The sequence below is a fragment of the Bison bison genome, unplaced genomic scaffold, assembly GCF_000754665.1.
Source record: "Bison bison bison isolate TAMUID 2011002044 unplaced genomic scaffold, Bison_UMD1.0 scf7180017864141, whole genome shotgun sequence".
Lineage (NCBI taxonomy): Eukaryota > Metazoa > Chordata > Mammalia > Artiodactyla > Bovidae > Bison > Bison bison.
The window spans coordinates 4,385,810-4,404,626 of record NW_011494713.1 but is presented as its reverse complement, the minus strand read 5'-3'; the positions used below and the strand labels follow the sequence as shown (position 1 = coordinate 4,404,626).

At 41.1% G+C, this 18,817-nt stretch overlaps 2 protein-coding genes across 3 annotated transcripts in view; one reads left to right on the top strand and one right to left on the bottom strand.

The window, feature by feature from the left end:
- Positions 1–16,501, top strand: part of UBE2R2 (ubiquitin-conjugating enzyme E2R 2) — a 96,979-nt gene extending 80,478 nt beyond the window's left edge. For both annotated transcript variants that reach the window (XM_010840117.1, XM_010840118.1), the window contains exons 4-5: positions 10,159–10,293; positions 13,223–16,501. In XM_010840117.1, the coding sequence (XP_010838419.1) occupies positions 10,159–10,293; positions 13,223–13,442 (355 nt within the window). In that variant the 3' untranslated portion in view covers positions 13,443–16,501. The remainder of the gene's footprint in view (positions 1–10,158; positions 10,294–13,222) is intronic.
- A 1,167-nt stretch (positions 16,502–17,668) lies between these two features.
- The window catches only part of UBAP2 (ubiquitin associated protein 2), a 119,280-nt gene continuing 118,131 nt past the window's right edge, over positions 17,669–18,817 (bottom strand). The window contains 2 exon segments of the mRNA XM_010840116.1: positions 17,669–18,597; positions 18,694–18,815. Of these exon segments, the coding sequence (XP_010838418.1) occupies positions 18,502–18,597; positions 18,694–18,815 (218 nt within the window). The 3' untranslated portion in view covers positions 17,669–18,501.

The window sequence follows — 18,817 nt, the reverse complement described above, 5'->3', positions numbered from 1 at the left end:
CTTTTTGCTGAAAAGTCTTAGTCTTTACACTTTTTTTTTTATCCATTCATCAGTTGATAGGACATTTCAGCTGTTTCCACTCATTGGCTATTATAAATAATGCTACTGTGAACATTATGTGCAAGTTTTTATGTGCACATATGTTTTCATTTCTTTGGAGTTATTCCTGGAAATGGAATTGTGGGGTCATAACTCAGTGTTTAGCTTTTCAAGGAACTGCCATGTTTTCCAACATGCCTGCACTAAATTTTTAGTGCATTCCCACCAGCAGTGTGTGAGAATTCAAATTTCTCCAGATCTTTGCTAGCACTTGTTATTTTCCATGTTTCTTATTATAACTATCCCAGAAGGTTGACTGGGTATTCTTATTTTAGTTTTATCATCAGTGTGTTTCTTTTAAAATAACTTTAAAAAACTTATAATGATTTTAGACTATCAGAAAAATTATGAAGTACAGATACTACCCATGTTTCCCACACCTGCCAGTTTTCTTTGTTACTAACATCTAACATTAGTATGGCTCATGTATTACAATTAGTGAACTTGTATTAGTACATTATGATTGATCAAAGTCCATATTCTTTCATGTTTCCTTAATTTTTACCTAATGTCATTTTTTCTGCTCTAAGATCCTACATATTATAGATAGCACATTACATTTAATAGATGTTTCTTCTTAGACAACTGCAACAGTTTCTTCAACTTTTCCTTGGTTTTGATGACCTTGGCAATTTTGAAGGGTGTTTTATAGAATGTCCCCCAACTGGGATTTGTTTGATGCTTTTTTCTGCTTATTATACTGGAGTTATGAGTGTTGGGAGAAATTAAGGTAAAGTACATTTTCATCATGTCATATCAAGGGTACATACTATCAGCATGACTTATCACTCTTGATGGTAACATTCATCACCTGGCTGAGACTTGTTTTTAGGATTTCTCCACTGTAAAATTCCTCATTTTCTACTTTCTGTTCTGTATAAAGGAAGTTAAAGGTGCAGCCCACACTAAGGAGTGGGGAATTATATCCACAGGAGGCTGGGATATCTGTTTAAGTTATTTCAGGTTCTTCTGTATAAGAAATTAATCTGCTCTCCCACTTGTTAATCTTTTTTAATGATCTGGAAGCTAGTAATTCAATTAGAATCTCCATTTTTGTCAAAAGCAAAGAATTGGAAGCTTCCTGATATATGCAAGACTCTCTTACCTGTTTCTTCAAGTTATGTATTTGCTTCCCACTCTCTGTAATGAGTGTACCTAAAAGACTGTTCAAGACATATGAGATACTTTTGATTATGCTAGTTACTCACTTCTTTTTAGGTACTTTGTTCTATCCCATATACAGGATTGGGAAAAATGGGTATATTTTGGATTTCACCACATCTTGCAAGTATATTTTCTTAATCAGAAAAAAATGGCTTCCCTTTTTAATTCAACTAAATGTGTTGATACACATCACCTTGACAAGCATCATGCCTATGAATAATTCTCAGATCAGGCATTAAGACTTGCCATAAGTTTATAATGTCTACGAAATAAAGAATCATTACACATTTCCTATACTTTCTGCTTTGCTTTAATGGGATTCTCCCTTGGGGTTGAAGCATTTCTCAACAGTATTCAGAGATGGAATTACTGAGTTTGTTTTAGTGAAGATGTAATTCCAGCAGCCCCAATCTATACATAACTGAGTTTATTATACTCCACCAATAGCAAAATACTCTTAAAAAAATCACTCTGTGCTTTTAACAAAATTATTTATGAGGAAGGAAAAACATCTCTATTTGTAAATTTCTCTTTGTTTTGCACTTCTGATGTTTCAATCCCCACTAGGCAAAGCACCATAGAAATACTTGGGATGTTTGGGAAATATGCATTTCTTGTGAAGGGCAATCCTGAAAAGGGAAGCTGGAAAGAACTGACGTGATATTTTATATTATCTCCAGGGTCGCATGTATATTAGTTTCAAGACCATTGCTTTACACAGGATCTTTTAGGATCATTAGGAAAATTAGTATATTTCTGCCTCATCCCCTCGTACCTAAGCATCATACCACTGTTAGCTGAGTTTTTGTACCGTTAGCTCATACATACTTTATTACTTGAATTTTCAGCATCAAATAATACACTGACACTTGGATGTAAAAGAAAAGGAAATCTTCTGCTCCCCCTTATAGCTTTTAAGTATTATTGTTTCTGTATTGTCAGGGTTATAAAACTTACAGTCTGTACTATAATGTGACATAATCCCAGTTTTTAAAATTTCTTATTCCTGTTGTTAGATCAGGTCACTATTTGCTGCTCATTATTTTACTTCCTTTGGTCTATTAATTGGCTGAAATTTGTTCATTAGTAATTTCTCAAGGGATTGCTCCTAGGAGCCTTATTTCATTCCCTGAATTCTCACACATGCAAAATACTATGTGCATGTGTATATGTGTATATTAGAGCGTACTAGTGTATTTGCCATTATATTTCAAATGACAGATTTTGACTAGATGTAAGATTTCAGGATCATGCTTTCTTTCCTTGAGGATATTATTGGCATTACTCTATGGTTGCTGTGGAAAAGTTTGGCTACCCTGTTTCTCATCTTTTTCGAGAAAAGGATTCAAATATTTGGGAAGATTTGTTGAAAAATTGGACCAAAACTGCAGAGTTGTTCTTTAAGTGATTTTGGTGCTTGTTTTTCAGGACTAGCTTTAACCCTAGACTAGAAGAAGGAGTTCTGAGGTGTTAGTGATTCTTGCTTTTGGAGGCTGAATGTTGAATTGGATGCTTCCCATACCACCCCACCCACCCTTTGAGAAAGCAAGCCTTCTTTCTCTCTCTGTCTTTTTTTTTTTTTTTTTTGTGGCTTAAACAGTAGAAATTTATTTTTTCACACTTTTGGATACGCACCACCCTTATGGCAGAAAGTGAAGAGGAACTAAAAAGTCTCTTGATGAAAGAGGAGAGTGAAAAAGTTGGCTTAAAGCTCAGCATTCAGAAAACTAAGATCATGGCATCTGGTCCCATCACTACATGGGAAATAGATGGGGAAACAGTGACAGACTTTATTTTTGGGGGCTCCAGAAATCACTGCAGATGGTGACTGCAGCCATGAAATTAAAAGACACTTACTCCTTGGAAGGAAAGTTAGGACCAACCTAGATAGCATATTCAAAAGCAGAGACATTACTCTGCCAACAAAGGTCCGTCTAGTCAAGGCTATGGTTTTTCCAGTGGTCATGTATGAATGTGAGAGTTGGACTGTGAAGAAAGCTGAGTGCCAAAGAATCGATGCTTTTGAACTGCGGTGTTGGAGAAGACTCTGGAGAGTCCCTTGGACTGCAAGGAGATCCAACCAGTCCATTCTAAAGGAGAGATCGGTCCTGGGTGTTTTTTGGAAGGAATGATGCTAAAGCTGAAACTCCAATACTTTGGCCACCTCATGCCAAGAGTTGACTCATTGAAAAAGACTCTGAACCACTATAAGGTGCCATTTCACGCCAGTCAGAATGGCTGCGATCCAAAAGTCTACAAGCAATAAATGCTGGAGAGGGTGTAGAGAAAAGGGAACCCTCTTACACTGTTGGTGGGAATGCAAACCAGTACAGCCACTATGGAGAACAGTGTGGAGATTCCTTAAAAAACTGGAAATAGAACTGCCTTATGACCCAGCAGTCCCACTGCTGGGTATACACACTGAGGAACCCAGAATTGAAAGAGACACGTGTACCCCAATGTTCATCGCAGCACTGTTTATAACAGCCAGGACATGGAAGCAAACTAGATGTCCATCAGCAGATGAATGGATAAGAAAGCTGTCGTACATATATACAATGGAGTATTACTCAGCCATTAAAAAGAATGCATTTGAGTCAGTTCTAATGAGGTGGATGAAATACAGAGTGAAGTAAGCCAGAAGGAAAAACACCAATACAGTATACTAACGCATATATGTGGAATTTAGAAAGATGGTAACAATAACCCTGTATACAAGACAGCAAAAGAGACACAGATGTATAGAAGTCTTTTGGACTCTGTGGGAGAGGAAGAGGGTGGGATGATTTGGGAGAATGGCATTGAAACATGTATAATATCATATTTGAAACAATTCGCCAGTCCAGGTTTGATGCACGATACTGGATGCTTGGGGCTGGTACACTGGGACGACCCAGAGGGATGGTACAGGGAGGGAATGAGGGTTCAGGATGGGGAACACGTGTATACCTGTGGCGGATTCATGTTGATATATGGCAAAACCAATACAATATTGTAAAGTTAAAAAATAAAATAAATTTAAAAAAAAAAGAAAGAAAATTAAGCAAAAAAAAAGACTCTGATGCTGGGAGGGATTGGGGGCAGGAGGAGAAGGGGACGACAGAGGATGAGATGGCTGGATGACATCACTGACTCGATGGATGTGAGTCTTAGTGAACTCTGGGAGTTGGTGATGGACAGGGAGGCCTGGCGTGCTGCGATTCATGGGGTCGCGAAGAGTCGGACACGACTGAGCCACTGAACTGAACTGAAGGTGTTGGCAAGGTTGGTTTCTTCCGAGGCTTCTGTCCTCAGTTTATCTCCACATGGTCTTCCCTCTGTTCATATCTGTGTCCTAATTGCCCCTTCTTTAAGGGCATTAGTCATATTGAATTAAGACCTGTTCTGAGGACCTTATTTTAACTTGATTACTTCTCTAGAGACTCTGCTCCACATATAGTTTGAAGTACTGGGGATTAAAACTACAGCATAGAATCTGAAGCCTTCCCATTCTTCAGATTCAAAGCCCAAAACAAGATTTTTCTCATTGTGCTGCCTAGATGGAAAACCTATTACCATTGCCCACAGCAATTCAAATTTTTTGCCTCTACTACTGTGCAAATATACAAAGACTGTATTTGCCTTGTCTCAACTTAAAATATTATAAACTTTTTTTTTTCACCCAAAAGAAGGCCTTTTTGGGGAGTTCCCTGTTGGTCCACTGGTTAGGACTCAGCGCTTCAATGCCTTAGCAGGGTTCAGTCCCTGGTCAGGGAACTAAGATCCTGCAAACCACGCAGCATGGCCAAAAGAAAGAAGAGAAGGGCCTGTCTCTCATTTAATTCAATCCTTTGGGGGCAACAACTCCTTGTGTATTACTCTGCACTCAAACTACCTTAACTACTTTGGGTACCAGCATCAGTATTTTTTCTCTCTGAACCCTGAGATAACCTGAGCCCCAGTTTAGAACTGGGACTTCACATCAGAGATTGCTTTCCTTGCCTTTATGCTTTCTTATTTAGAGGCTTTACAGGCAAAACTTAGTTATCTTCAGATTGTCCCCTTGATCGTTACCCACTGCTCCAAAAGGTATTTGCATTGGAAGTCATTAGTCAACTTCTCGGACCTTTTTGTTTCTTCATTCCATTATTGGATGATTCTTCAATGTAGTGATCTTGGAGTGGGCAAGTAATGGGAGTTTTGGTGTTTGTGTATTTCTAGAGAGGTCATGGTGTTTTGTATGACTTGTAGAACCTCATCTGGAACTCCTGGTGATGCCCAGAACTCCGAAAAGTCAGAAAAGCACTACCTGATGTGAAACACGTCACATTTGTCAGTGTGTTATTTGTTTTAAGACAAAGGAGTTCCTTAAGGTAGTAAATTGTATGTATTTCTCATAGGTTATTTATGGCACTGAAATATCAAGAGGCAAGATATGAGGTACCAAAGGTTACTGTTGATATCTGCTTGTTGCTAAATTATCTAAGGTCAGCACTTGTCTGCCTCAGGATTCTAAGCTCCATATCGAGTTTATGGCTGTAGCAAGACAGCAGTGGAGGCAGCAAAAGGTTCATTTCAGCCTGTTGTAGGGTCTTGACTGCTGAATGGCTCTGTTATCTAAAAGTGGTTCCATGTTCACATGTGTTTGGACTTCTTCATGACCACGTGCACTAGTCTTTGATTTAGCACCTCAGTGAGCATACTCAGAAGATAAAGTTGTGCAGGCTTTTGTAACCTGAGGAAGAAGAAGGAATTCCAGTTACCTTTGCAAGCCTAAGTCGATTTATATAACAAGACCTGTTGAGTAGTGAGAGTGGCTAAAGGAGAAAGCAAGGAAAATGTGCTGTGCTACAGTTGTAGGGATCCAGAGCATCAGCCAACTAGTTTCCACTAAGAGCTCAGTAGTCTCCTCCTCTTAGAGGAAGCCGGCATACTTTCTGGAAGAAGAGATCCACAGCCCTGTCCTCAGATGTTTAGAGGACGGGAGTTCCTTACAGAATTGGGAAGTTTTGGAGAAGTAGGCATTAGTCAACAAAAAATGAAGTTGGGAGGGTTGGGACCCCTGATGCTGCCACATGTTTGTGATTAGGGGCCCACAGCACCATGCCTCCTCTTCTCAGTGGAAGAAACAAAGTGTGCCTTAATTTGTATTCTCTCAAGAACCAAATGAGAGCTTTCTGTGGGTGGGTGGGGGTTCTCTTAGACTTTGCAGTAGGATTCACAAGTGCTTTCTCTGAGGAACCACCCCCAGAACTACCTGCCATATCTACTGCAGGCTCTTGGATAGGAAAGTGGTCTTTGTTAAGGATTTGCTTTCCTCCGAAGGATAGAAAAGTGTTTTCTTTGCCATGGGACCAGATTTATGGATCCACTCCAGAGGACACACGTCACGTACAAGGGTCTCTCAGGAGTAGGCTAGGATGTTCTCCGGTCTCGTCTTCTCTACAACCCACTGAAAGGGAAGGGAGCTAGTGGCACAAGTGCTGGACAGCTTAAACTGTGTGTATAATATACTTGCCAACCTTTTTGAGTCACAGTACATAGGAAAAATGAAATTATATTATTTGTAGATCACAGTGTATTAAACTGAAGATCCTCCTTTGGCCAGAAGTTACCATTCCAGAGGCTCAGGTTGTCCCAGGTCCTCCCCACCCATCTGCCTAAGGGGAATCACATACAACTTTTCTGTAACCCAGTCACAACATACTGGTTGGGAAACTTTGAATAGGATATTGCAAATGGAATTGCATCAGAATTCTTCCTTAGTGTTGAGTCCTTTGCTAGCACTTGGTTGTATGTCTTCTGCTGTGGGTGGGTTGTTTTTATGAAGGTGTGGCGTTGTTGTTGTTTGAAGCTGTACTAGATGAAGAAGATTAACCCCATCTGAACCAGTGGCATGGATTCCATGTACCCAAAATAAAAAGATGATTTCTGCTCTCCAGACAAAGCGAGGAAGTGAAAACATGCTGGATTAATAACTGTTACTAACAAATATTATCACAGTGTACTGTAGTTAGCACCTGGTGCTTCTGAAAGCATCATGGATTTCAATTTAGGGAGTCTATGGTACTGGAAGTGATTTTCTTTTCATAGAGATGGATGATTTACCATTTTTTAAATTGTACTTTCCAATTTGGTGTTTCAATATGGTATTTACATTGCAACATATACAAAATCTACTTGGTGAACACTCCTGGGAAAAGTCTCCTTTTTAATTCTATATTAATTCTGTTAATATAATTCATCTGGACCTGTGTTGTCCAATAGCCACTGTTGTATTGGATAACACAGATTATATGTTTCCATCATCACAGAAAGTTGTGAAGATACAGTACTGATCAGACCATTAATCTATACCAAAGTTTGTCCTTATTCTGCTTATTTTTTAAACAGATTTTGTATATGTTTTCTTCTGAAACAATCCTTACAGAATTTTCTACCCGTATTTTTCTTTTGCTTCTAGGATATTGTCAGTCCATTTCCCATTTTTGGCAATGATGAGTTTCTTTGAATCTTCTTACTGTAACTACTGAAGAAATCCGGAAGGATGGGTTTGGGAGTTACAACAAGGAGTTAACCTAATAGAAAGGGGGACATATTAATATATGTGATAAATTGACTTTAACTAGATGGGAAAGTTTTCTTTGAAAGTGCCTTTGTGGTAATCTTGTATAATCACGTAACAGAAACTCTTTACCCTTTTAAGGAGAAGGTTTCATCAAATCAAACATCTAATTGCCCGGTTCCCTCCCTTTATTTTTTGCTTGGAGTCAGGAGCAAAAGGCTATTTTGCAACAACACAATCTGTAACCTCGCACCAGTGAGAAAAGGTAGAGAAATTTAATTTTTCATCCCATGTTTCTTAACTTCATGCACATAGCTTTTAGGGGAGAAAAAAGCATGAGAACTATTTCAGACATTTTTGGATCTTACTGAGTGTATTTTATCTAACAGAAACTTCATTCCCTGTAATTAAAGGTATCTAGTTTTATCTGTGGATGAAAAATTTTCACAGAATTTCTGAGCCCTAAGATATCAGGGATGGCATCTAACTCTCTCACAGTTGTACATTCAGCATCTCACTTAGTGCCTCTGGTACAATAGTAAGTGCTTAGTAAGTATTTTTGAATAAGATTTCTATTATTAAGAAATTAGTTCTTCCATGTTAAGTCTGTTGCTTTTTCTCCATTCTCCTGCTTAATTCTTACTTGCTTCCCTTAGAAGTATGGGAAAGAAATACAATTGTATGTAATACTGGTTTTCAGATCTTCTAAGCAGCCATGATACAAATTAGATATATGGAGTCTAGCATCATTTTTACCCTTTACTGTGAAAAGATTGCCTTCAAGCTAAGTATTTTTTGCTTCTGCTTTTTCCTTTTGCTCTTAACTAGAGTAATGGAAATAAAAACAAAAATAAACAAATGGGGCCTGATTAAACTTAAAAGCTTTTGCACAGTAAAGGAAACAGTAAACAAGATTAAAAGAATGGGAGAACATATTGCAGATGAAATAACTAACAAAGGATTAATCTCCAGAATATATAAGCAGCTCATACAGCTCAACATTAGGAAAACAGCCCAATCAAAAAATGGGCAGACCCAAACATTTCTCCAAAGAAGATATGTAGATGGCCAATAAACATATGAAAAGATGTTCAACATCACTAATTATTAGAGAAATGCAAATCAAAACTACAATGAGGTCTCACCTCAGACCGGTCAGAATGGCCATCATCCAAAAATTTACAAATAATAAATGTTGGAGAGAATGTAGAGAAGAGGGAACCTCCTATACTGTTGGTGGGAATATAAAATGATACAGCCATTATGGAGAACAGTTTGGAGATTCCTTAAAAAACTAGGAATAGATCTACCATATGACCCAGCAACCGCCCTGCTGGGTATATACCCACCCCCCATCCCGAGAAAACCATAACTGAAAAAGACACATGTACCCGAATGTTGATAGCAGCTCTGTTTACAGTAGCCAGGACACGGAAGCAACAGATGTCCATCGACAGATGAATGGATAACAAAACTGTGGTACGGCTACACAGGAATATTATTCAGTCATAACAGAATGAATTTGAGTCAGTTCTAGTGAGGTATAACCTAGAGCCTGTTATACAGAATGAAGTAAGTCAGAAAGAAAAAAAACAAATACAGCATTAACACATATATGGAATATAGAAAAACAATGATGAACCTATTTGCAGGGAAGGAATGGAGACGCAGATGTAGAGAGTGGACTTGTAGACACAGTAGGGGAGGGAGAGAGTGAGACTAATGGAGAAATTAGCATCAACATATGTATACTATCAGGCGTAAGGTGGATAGCTGGTGAGAAGTTACTGTGTAGCACAGGAAGCCCAGTGTGGCCCTCTGAGATGACCTAGAAGGGGAGATGGGGGGAGGAGAGGGAGCTAGGGAGGGAGGGAATGTAAGTATAATTATGGCTGATTTGCGTTGTTGTATGGCAGAAACCACATCATTGTAAAAGTTTAAAAAATATATATATATATACACATACCCATATAAAAACTGTATGGCATTTAAAAAATAAGACACTGCAATAAAAAAAAATTTAAACCTTAAAAAAGAAAACTTTTCATTTTTAAAATGTTATTTGAAAAGCTTCCAGACGTCCAATTTTTGTAGATTGGAACATGTTGCCAGCTAAGACAGTACCTTCTACAGAATTCATGTTTTGGCCTGCAAACCAACCTTCATGCTAAACTCAGATTCCCTCTGCATTGTCTTCTAGATAGCAACTTATTCCTAGTCTAACCAATACTGGAAACAAAATTTTGATACTCCCCTAAAGCCTTAAATATTATAGTCTTAGATTTAAAACAAAAACTTTTGAATACTGTGAATGTGAATATTCATAGCTGACCCTTTTTTCCTGTTTCTAGGACTATCCTGTTAAGTGTAATCTCATTGCTTAATGAGCCCAACACCTTCTCCCCAGCCAATGTGGATGCTTCGGTTATGTTCAGGAAATGGAGGGACAGTAAAGGAAAAGACAAAGAATATGCTGAAATCATTAGGTAAGGTGTTTTGTTTTGTCTTCTGTTTGCTTCAAGTCTTCATACAAAATCAAAGTATATCCTGGAACCAAGGGCTTAAATTGAACTTAAATGTCGACTCTGTGTTTGCCAATTAGATGTATCGTTTGGGAAGAGATTTGTGCCTGAGCCTAATGATACTGGCTTTTGAGAGAACAGCAGATCTGATTTCCAGAACTTCCATGTTCTTTTTTTTTTTTAACTTTACAATATCGTATTGGTTTTGCCATACATTGACTTGAATCTGCCATGGGTGTACATGTGAGAACTTCCATGTTCTGGCTAGTCGAGTTTGCAAACTCTTCCTCCTGATCAGTTTAGGGACACTGTTCTAGGCTTTCAACATGCCCTTTAAGTGTAGCAAACACCCAAGGTATTCCAGATGTCTATTCCAGATATTTTTGTTTTCAAATTTTTATTAATGAAATCCTATAAATTATTGACGTTTTTAACCACAGCAGCGTCTTCCAAGAATCATCCTCGCCTAACTCCCTTACCCTACAATCGTTATCAGCAACTGTAGTACATGATTTAACAGAATGGAATAAGAATCAGGAGACTTGGAGTATACTCCTAGCTCTGCCATGCCTCACATGACCTTTTATAAGTTAACTTTATATATATAGTTATTTATTTATTTATGTAGCTGCCCCGGGTCTTAGTTATGGCGTGCGGGATCTTTAGTTGCAGCCTGTGGGATCTTAGTTCCCAAACCAGGGATCAAACCCATGTCCCCTGCACTGAAAGTGTGAAGTCTTAGCTGCTAGACCACCAGGGAAGCCCCTATCAGTTAACTTTTGAGGGTCTTTAATTTTCCCATCTGTAGAAGGAAATAAAAAGGTAGATGGTATTAGGCTCAGCCATTCATTTCTAGTTATATCCTGCATAGAATAAAAGGTTTTCCTAACAGTACTTAAGGATTGGTAGAGCCCCAGGGACAATTCCAGCCCATTCTGTGTATATGAATTTTAGTAAGCACTCGAATTTATTTAAAAAGTCCCTCTCTATAAATCTAGTTGGCACAATACCATGTGATTTTTTTTTAATGCATGTCATCTGACAGTTGAATAAGTTATCTGTAAATCACCTCCAGACCCTCTCTCTAATCCACAGTCATTTAATGAAATTGCAAGGATAGAATCTGGGCATCTGTATTTTGTTTTTACCAGCCACTTAGGTGACTGGTTTATACCAAAGATTGAAGATAACTAGTGTAAGTAGTAAGAAGTTGAGTGTGGAAGTGGACTGAGGATTGGAAAATGGGAATTCTTCATAAAATTGTCAGATGGAAGTCTGATGTTCATGGGAAGGTTGGATGTCAGGCATAGTCTTTTTCCTTAAGGGAATTCATACTTCTGTTTGTAAACAAACAAATGACTGTGTAATAGGATAAGTGCAACTACAGAAACACAAACAAGATACAGTGGAAGGAATGTATAATATGTTTCTAGGAGAGAGTCTTAACCAAGAATTTTTCAGAGAGAGGGAGAAACATGTTTACTGAAACACAGGTGTATGACAGCATGACATGTCAAGAGAATGGTGAATTCTAATTTGAGAATTGGTGGGAAATTAAGAAAAGCATCAGGTCTTAAAAGACAGTGAAGTCAGCAGGAGGTGACAGAGTGTCACTTAAAGACTGTGTGTGAAAGGATAATCCTATTTGAGTTCCAAAGGAAAGTGATTGACCAGGAGACCAGCTGAGATCTGAGGAGGCAGAGATGAAGACGAAACTGACGAAGTGACAAACAAGAATGAGAAAACAGATTTGAAAATATTTAGGACTTTGAAGTAAGGAGGTGAGAGAAGAAAGATGGGAGAAACTGGCCACAGAGGTGGACAGTGACAGACCAGACAGATGAAGACTTGCGCGTTAGGATTCCATCTCCATCAGCACGGAGAAGGGAATAGGGTTCAGAAGAGAGAGAAGTCTAGGCTGGACCCTGATGATTTGAGTGCTGTCAGTATGAAGGGTTAGAACCATGGGAATGGATAAGGTGGTCCCAGGAGGAGATTGTGAGAAGAGAGATTCAAGCCTGAAAGCCTCAACACCAGCATGCAAGGCAGCAAGATCAACCGAGAGGAGTCTAATTAAAAGGAAGACGGGGAGAATAGTGGTTTGATGTTTTAAGTTCAGTTTCTCTAACCCGTTGAGGGATCAAATTTTCATACTTATTGAAGGAAACAACCTTCATGCATTCATACAATCAGTATTTGTCACACAGCTGTGTATGACAGACTGCACTCTAAGCAGCAAGGGAACAGAATTAACTAAGATAGACAAGGTCTTTGCTCACATTCAGGGGAGAAAATGACAGAAAGGTGAACAAGTGAGGAAGTAGGATAATATGAAGGAATGACAAGATGGCTCCTTTTCTGTCAGAACAAGCCTCCTCTCAGATGACATATGTTCATAAGTTCATATGTGTAGGGCAGAACAGCTGATCCACACAGAAAAACTAGGTGTGTTTGAAGGTACTAAAAAATACCCCAGAGTGGTCTGAATGTTTTGGAATTGGAGAAAGCAGTGAAGTGGTAGGCAGGTGGATCATGCAGGACTTTGAATTTAACATGAGATATTTGGATTTTACTCCAAGTAGGAGGATTATTGAGTTGTTGGGGCCTGCATTCTAGGTTTAGTGTGAGACCAACTGGAAAAAAAATGTGAGGTGATTTCCAGCTAACCAGTATTTGAGATCCATGGCTTCAAACACCCTTCAGAAGGGTCATTATCCTTCAGACGGGTACCTGATGGGCTGGAACTTCTGGTGTAGTAGAGGGTATTTGTCAAAGATGCTTTTAAGTAGACAGGTTCTAAAGTTCAAAACCCCAAGTCACAAAGACGTTTGGATTATTTTGGCCAATTATAAATCCACGTTCCAGAGACTTACATAAACTATCCTGTCTTCAGGAAACAGGTGTCAGCCACTAAAGCCGAAGCAGAAAAGGATGGAGTGAAGGTCCCTACGACCCTGGCGGAATACTGCATCAAAACTAAAGTGCCTTCCAATGACAACAGCTCAGATTTGCTTTATGACGACTTGTACGACGATGACATTGATGATGAAGATGAGGAGGAGGAAGATGCCGACTGTTACGATGATGACGATTCTGGAAATGAGGAGTCGTGACGTGCTCCTTCAAGGCCCCTGTACTGCCCTGCCGTCTCAGGCCAAAGGGAGGGGAGCAAGTGGGGACCTAGCAGTGGCCCCTCAGCAAAAAGCTATCACGGGGGTGGGGAAAACAAACACGGCTCCTGCTGACCCCCCTTATGGATCTCAGTTTGCTCCTTTTTATGGACCTCTTAATGGAGAGAAAGTAGTCCTCCACAGAATGTCTGAATTCTTGCATTCTTTACCCTTCCATCACTGTATTGATTCTTTTTTTTCCCCTTTCTTTAAATCCAAACTCGCCTCACTTCGTCTCTACAAAGCGTTCACAGCAAAACACGTTTGGTCCATTTTTAGATTCTTGAAGAATTAGTCTTTCACCAAGACGTTTAATGTGTTTAAAGCTGGGAACCCATTGGGAGTTCACAAGTGCTGCATATGCTGGGTAGCAAAAGAAAACCACCACAAAACCCCCAGAAAACAAACTTTTTTTTTTTTTTAAGCAGATTTGCCAAGGTTTAGCTGCTCATTTACGTGTGTGTGCATTTGTTCAGCCCCATGATGGTGAGTTTTGTTTCTTAAGGCTGGGGTACAGTGGGCGTCAGGGACTTTGTTCTGAACCTGATGAGACATGTTCCTAAGGGCACAGAACCGTCAGCCTCCAGGAAATCCTCCTCACACAGAAGAGAGGAATCAGATTTTGTTTTTTGAAATTGGGATCTAAACCCTGAAATAAATATTCATACTTTACATAGAACTGATTGCTATTTATTTTGAAGGCAGAGTTATTTTTGCCCCCCAGGGAGTTGGGGGAGAGAGGGGGGATTAGCGTGAGTGTGTGGAGACTTAGTGATGGGAACAGAGATTTAAAATCACTATGCCAGTTTTGGTTGATGCTGCTGGGGGAAAGTCAAACTGCTGGTGACCACTGTTGGGAGAGACAACATCTGTTTCATATATGTAACACGGCCTTTCCCTGAAAGATACACTCTCACGAGCATTTTTTTTTAAGTAGCGAGGTTTTAATTACTCAGTATTAATACTAGGTGCATGTGTTTAAGATTTTGGTTTTCATTGAGCTGCTTATACTGATAGTGGTAACTGTGGATATATGTGAGACCTGAGTGACTGGTTCCCGCTTTCCTCATTGGATGTGACCCCGACTTTTGTCTCCTTTTGATGTACTCGGGCTGCGGAGTACAAGCAGAAGTTGTGCATGGAGCTTTCCCCTGAGCTGCTTTGTCTCTTCTGGCAGGGCCAGGGGAGTTGGCTGCAGGCAGTGTCCAGGCAACACTACATCTTCCTGCCGCACAATTACTGCAGCTTTGATTTCCCTTGTGCCGATCGTGTGTTACTTCAATATCAAGTTCCATCAGCCTTCACCAACCAGGGACTTCTGTACGTGGCGATTTTTGTTTCTTGTGGGGGCGGGCCAGTGCGTAAGAGGGCAGTGTTCTTTTCAGTGGGAAAAATACCGCTATGAACTTACTTCAGATCCCTGTGCGCTAGCATCAACTCCTTTTCTTCAGATCGTACAGCTCAGAAAGAATGAAAGGGTTGATGAGGGACAGGGGTAGGATGGATCCTAGGACAGAGTAAGTGATGCTTAGGTCCTTAGTTCCTCCTTCCTTTCTGATCTCAGGGTTTTCATTCGCTCTTCAGACTCTCCAAACATTTGCTGACTAATTCCCAGCAGCCCTCTTTGGAATCTTAGGTTTGGTCTAGTATTAAATTGGGAACGTTAAACATGCTAAGGTTCATGTGGGACAATGTTGAGCCTGGTCCCAGAATCTGTCCAAACTCCATGGGGCTACCTGCACCTCTGAATCAACAACTGTGGTCAGATTCAGAAAACAAAGCAGCTCTCTTGTGATGAATAGTGATGCTGAAAGTAGCTTTTTACGCCCCACATGTACTCTCACCCTCCACTACTACACACACACACACCCCACCCCCGCCCCCCACGTTTACAGCCAGTAGCTTGGTCTTACTCTTGGAACCTTAAAACTAAGCCTTTCCCCTTCCTGCTGAAGCATTTCTCTCCCAGGGCAGGCCAGACACTTTGGCATTGTGGGAGGTGCTGTCCCATTAGGCCCTGTGGCCTCTGTTGCACATTGACTCAGGGAGCCAGAGAGCCAGGTGGAGGTTGTACCTCTTAGCCCTTTGGGGTTTACTTTTGAGGGCTAGGTTTGCCACTGATGAGAGTACAATCAATTCCAGAAAAGACTGGGGTGTGTGTTGATTTGCCAGAATTGCTAGAAGGTGGACGTTCGGATAGCTCTGACTTGTAAACCCAGGTGCTGGTTCCAGAGCTCTGTCCTGAGAACACCAGACACAGGAGACCTTGAGCATGTGGTTGCCTTTGGGAGTGGAGATCTCGGGCTCAGGCCACAACCTCGGGAGCATGTGATTGCCTTTGGGAGTGGAGATCTCGGGCTCAGGCCGCAAACTTGGGAGTACAGTTGTGCTGTTTGGTGTAACATGAATTCAGAAACCACCCTGCAATTTGAGGTTCCTTCAGATTCTAGCGGAGGCCTCTGGATGCTCTTCAGGTCTGTGTATTTTGAGGCTGGGTGGACAAAGTGTATCATCGTGATTTTGTTGTTGCTTCTCACAGTCTTCCCCACTTTCATTTCACATCATTCCAGAGTTCTTTTCTGTTAGCCAAACTTTTTTGTAGTCCCTTCTTCTTTCCTGGTAATTATTTGCTTCTTTATTTGCTGGTTTCCTTACGTTTGGAAAATACATAGTAAGTGATTGAAGGGGAAAATGTGTAGTTCTCCATTGAAAATTAACCCTCCACCCCACCCCACCCCCATCCTGATTTTTAAAAAAAGGTTTACATTTACAAAGATTCAGATGCAATTTTCAACTCTTCTGAAACCAGCAGGACACACCTGACTTTAATAGTTTTCTTAGCTGAAATTGTAGATGTTTTTCTTCAGTTTAACTTATGAGAAAAGATTATCTGATGCATTTTGTGTTCAACTTCCCCTTTAGTGGTTTATTTTTGTCTTTTTCTGCCCATCTGTCTACTAATAAAATGTGAAATAAAATATACCTGTATTGCTACTTCCCCATGGAATGACCCTTTTCTTTTTTGTGTGTTAAAAGGTGATCTTAATACTTCCTGTGTTCCAGATTATACACAGGACTTAGCTGAAAAATTAAAAACAAAAACAAAAACAAATCCTTACTAGTTTAAGAAAGGTTACTAAAGACATGTTAACCTTAATTCTGAAATAGGGCACAATCTGCTGGTACAAGTAGGTCGGTGACTGACGGACGGGTGCTCCACTGCCCTCCTTAGGCAAGTTTTTTGTTTTTCTTGTCGCTTGTCATCTTAACTTCCTGCTGTTAAAATCAGTGATTAGGAGGCAATAGGTGCCATGATAGTGATAAGTTTCAGTTGTGGACACTTAACCTTTTAAGCCAGCCAGCAGTGCTCAACATATCTGATGAATGACCGTTGATTTTAGAGGTCAAAAGCAGCGGAAATGAGGACTGCCCCCGGGCTGGTTCCCATCCAGCCTGCTGACCTGAAACCAGACGCTATAATGTAATGCTCTGGGAAACACCTCAGGGCCCTGAACTAGCTGCCAGGTTGAACTACATCTATGCCTCGACAAGCATGGAGATTTGCCTCCTGGCAAGACACATGGATAGTTTTATGGCCCCGGTTCCTTCTGCACTGGTGGCCTGGAATCAAGAGGGAGGAGCTTAAGGGAAGTCAGACTCCTGGCCTCAGGTGAATAGTTCCTTGGGACCTTGTAGAGCAATTTAGCTCAGGACCCACTTACCTACTTCACAGCACTTTGACTGACTTGTTACAGCTATCAGTCAAGATGGCATTTGGCTGATGAAAAGCAAAGGACAGAGAGCTTAACTATTCAAACTCTCTCACAGGCCTAGAACTAAGAACTAAAGAACTTAAGAACTCAACTCTTAACTTTGGTTGGAAAGCAAATTACCCTGCTTGTCCCCTAGGTCTGTTACAGAGTTGCAAGCAAAGCAAAGGTAATGGGCAATGTCTGTGCGATGTCAGGGGGGTTAGCTACCTTGTCAGCTGTATCCTTTACCTTTGCCATCTCCCTGTAATACCCAAATACCCACTGAAGCCCTGATGACCTCTTACTATAAGACATTGAGTTCTGCTTCAACCCTGTGAAGTCCAGGGTACCCGGCACTGTAATGAAGACACCTCTGCCCTGAGCCCTCCTTCAGTCACACCATACAAGAGACCAAGCATGCTCTCAGAACTTTATTAGGTGGAGTTTGGGCAAAAGAGAAAACCTCCGAAATAGTCACCCTCCTGGTTCAGGACAACTGGAATAGAGGAGCCTTTGCTGAAGATGTGCTCTCACCAAAATGAAAACATTTCTGATTTTTTTTTTTAAGGGGGGAGCTGACTGGCTGACTATCTGAGCGCAAATTCAGAATTAAGAATGGTCAGCCAGAGGAAGGCAAGTCTGGGGACAAAACCAGACGCCCCTGCTCTCTATGGAGACAAATAGGTGCCACTTTCATGTTGGGTGGGGGATATATCTCTGCTATTCCCAGATCAAGATTTGGAGGGAGGGGAACATGACAAATGACAGAAGGACCAGTTTCTCAAAAAGTGAGGGAGAAAGTAATTACACAGGGACAAAAACTCAAATGATGGTTTACAAGGGAGATAAATCGTGATTCTTCATTGGTACCAGACCCTAGTATCCAAACTGCCCTAAGCCAGCCCCTCCAGACACTGCCCGTGCAGGGGGCTAGGGAGAAGGCCTGAGGCAGAGGGGAGGGGGGCTTCTTTTGCTACAGCAAGAAGGGGCTTCAGTGGGGAGAGTAGCAGCTGCTCCCCACTCCCCTAAGACTTGTATCACATTTACAAATACATACATAAATACATTACATACAATAGCGAGTCTGGGAGGCAGGCTCCCCCACAGAGGCTCGGCTGACACAGTTACATGTCTCAGGAATTCTAGGAAAGGGCGCCGGGCTCCCAGAGAAATGGGCTCCATGTGTTTTCTCCTCCCCAGGGAAAGCCCGCCCAGCCCGCCCCGCTTGCCCCGCTTGCCCCGCTCAGGGTTCAGTTTGTCCAGTATGGAGAGTTGCTGTAGGCAGGTTTGGAGGCTTGCGACTTGGGCTGCAGTGAGCTGGGCTGGTTGCGCTGACCGGAGCCGCTCTGAGGAGGAGAGAAGGCGGTCAAGGCTGAAGCGGACCACCATCAACCCCCACCTGGGTGTACAGGGCCAGGTGGCCTCTGCCTCTGACAGCTCACCTGAGCATCCTGCGGAAGATGGTGGTGCAGCAGCTGCGAAGGAGCCTGCTGGTGGGCCGGCAGGATGTGCAGGAACGGCGGGGGCGCGTCATTGCTCTCGAGTAATGGTAGGGGAACCTGGCCT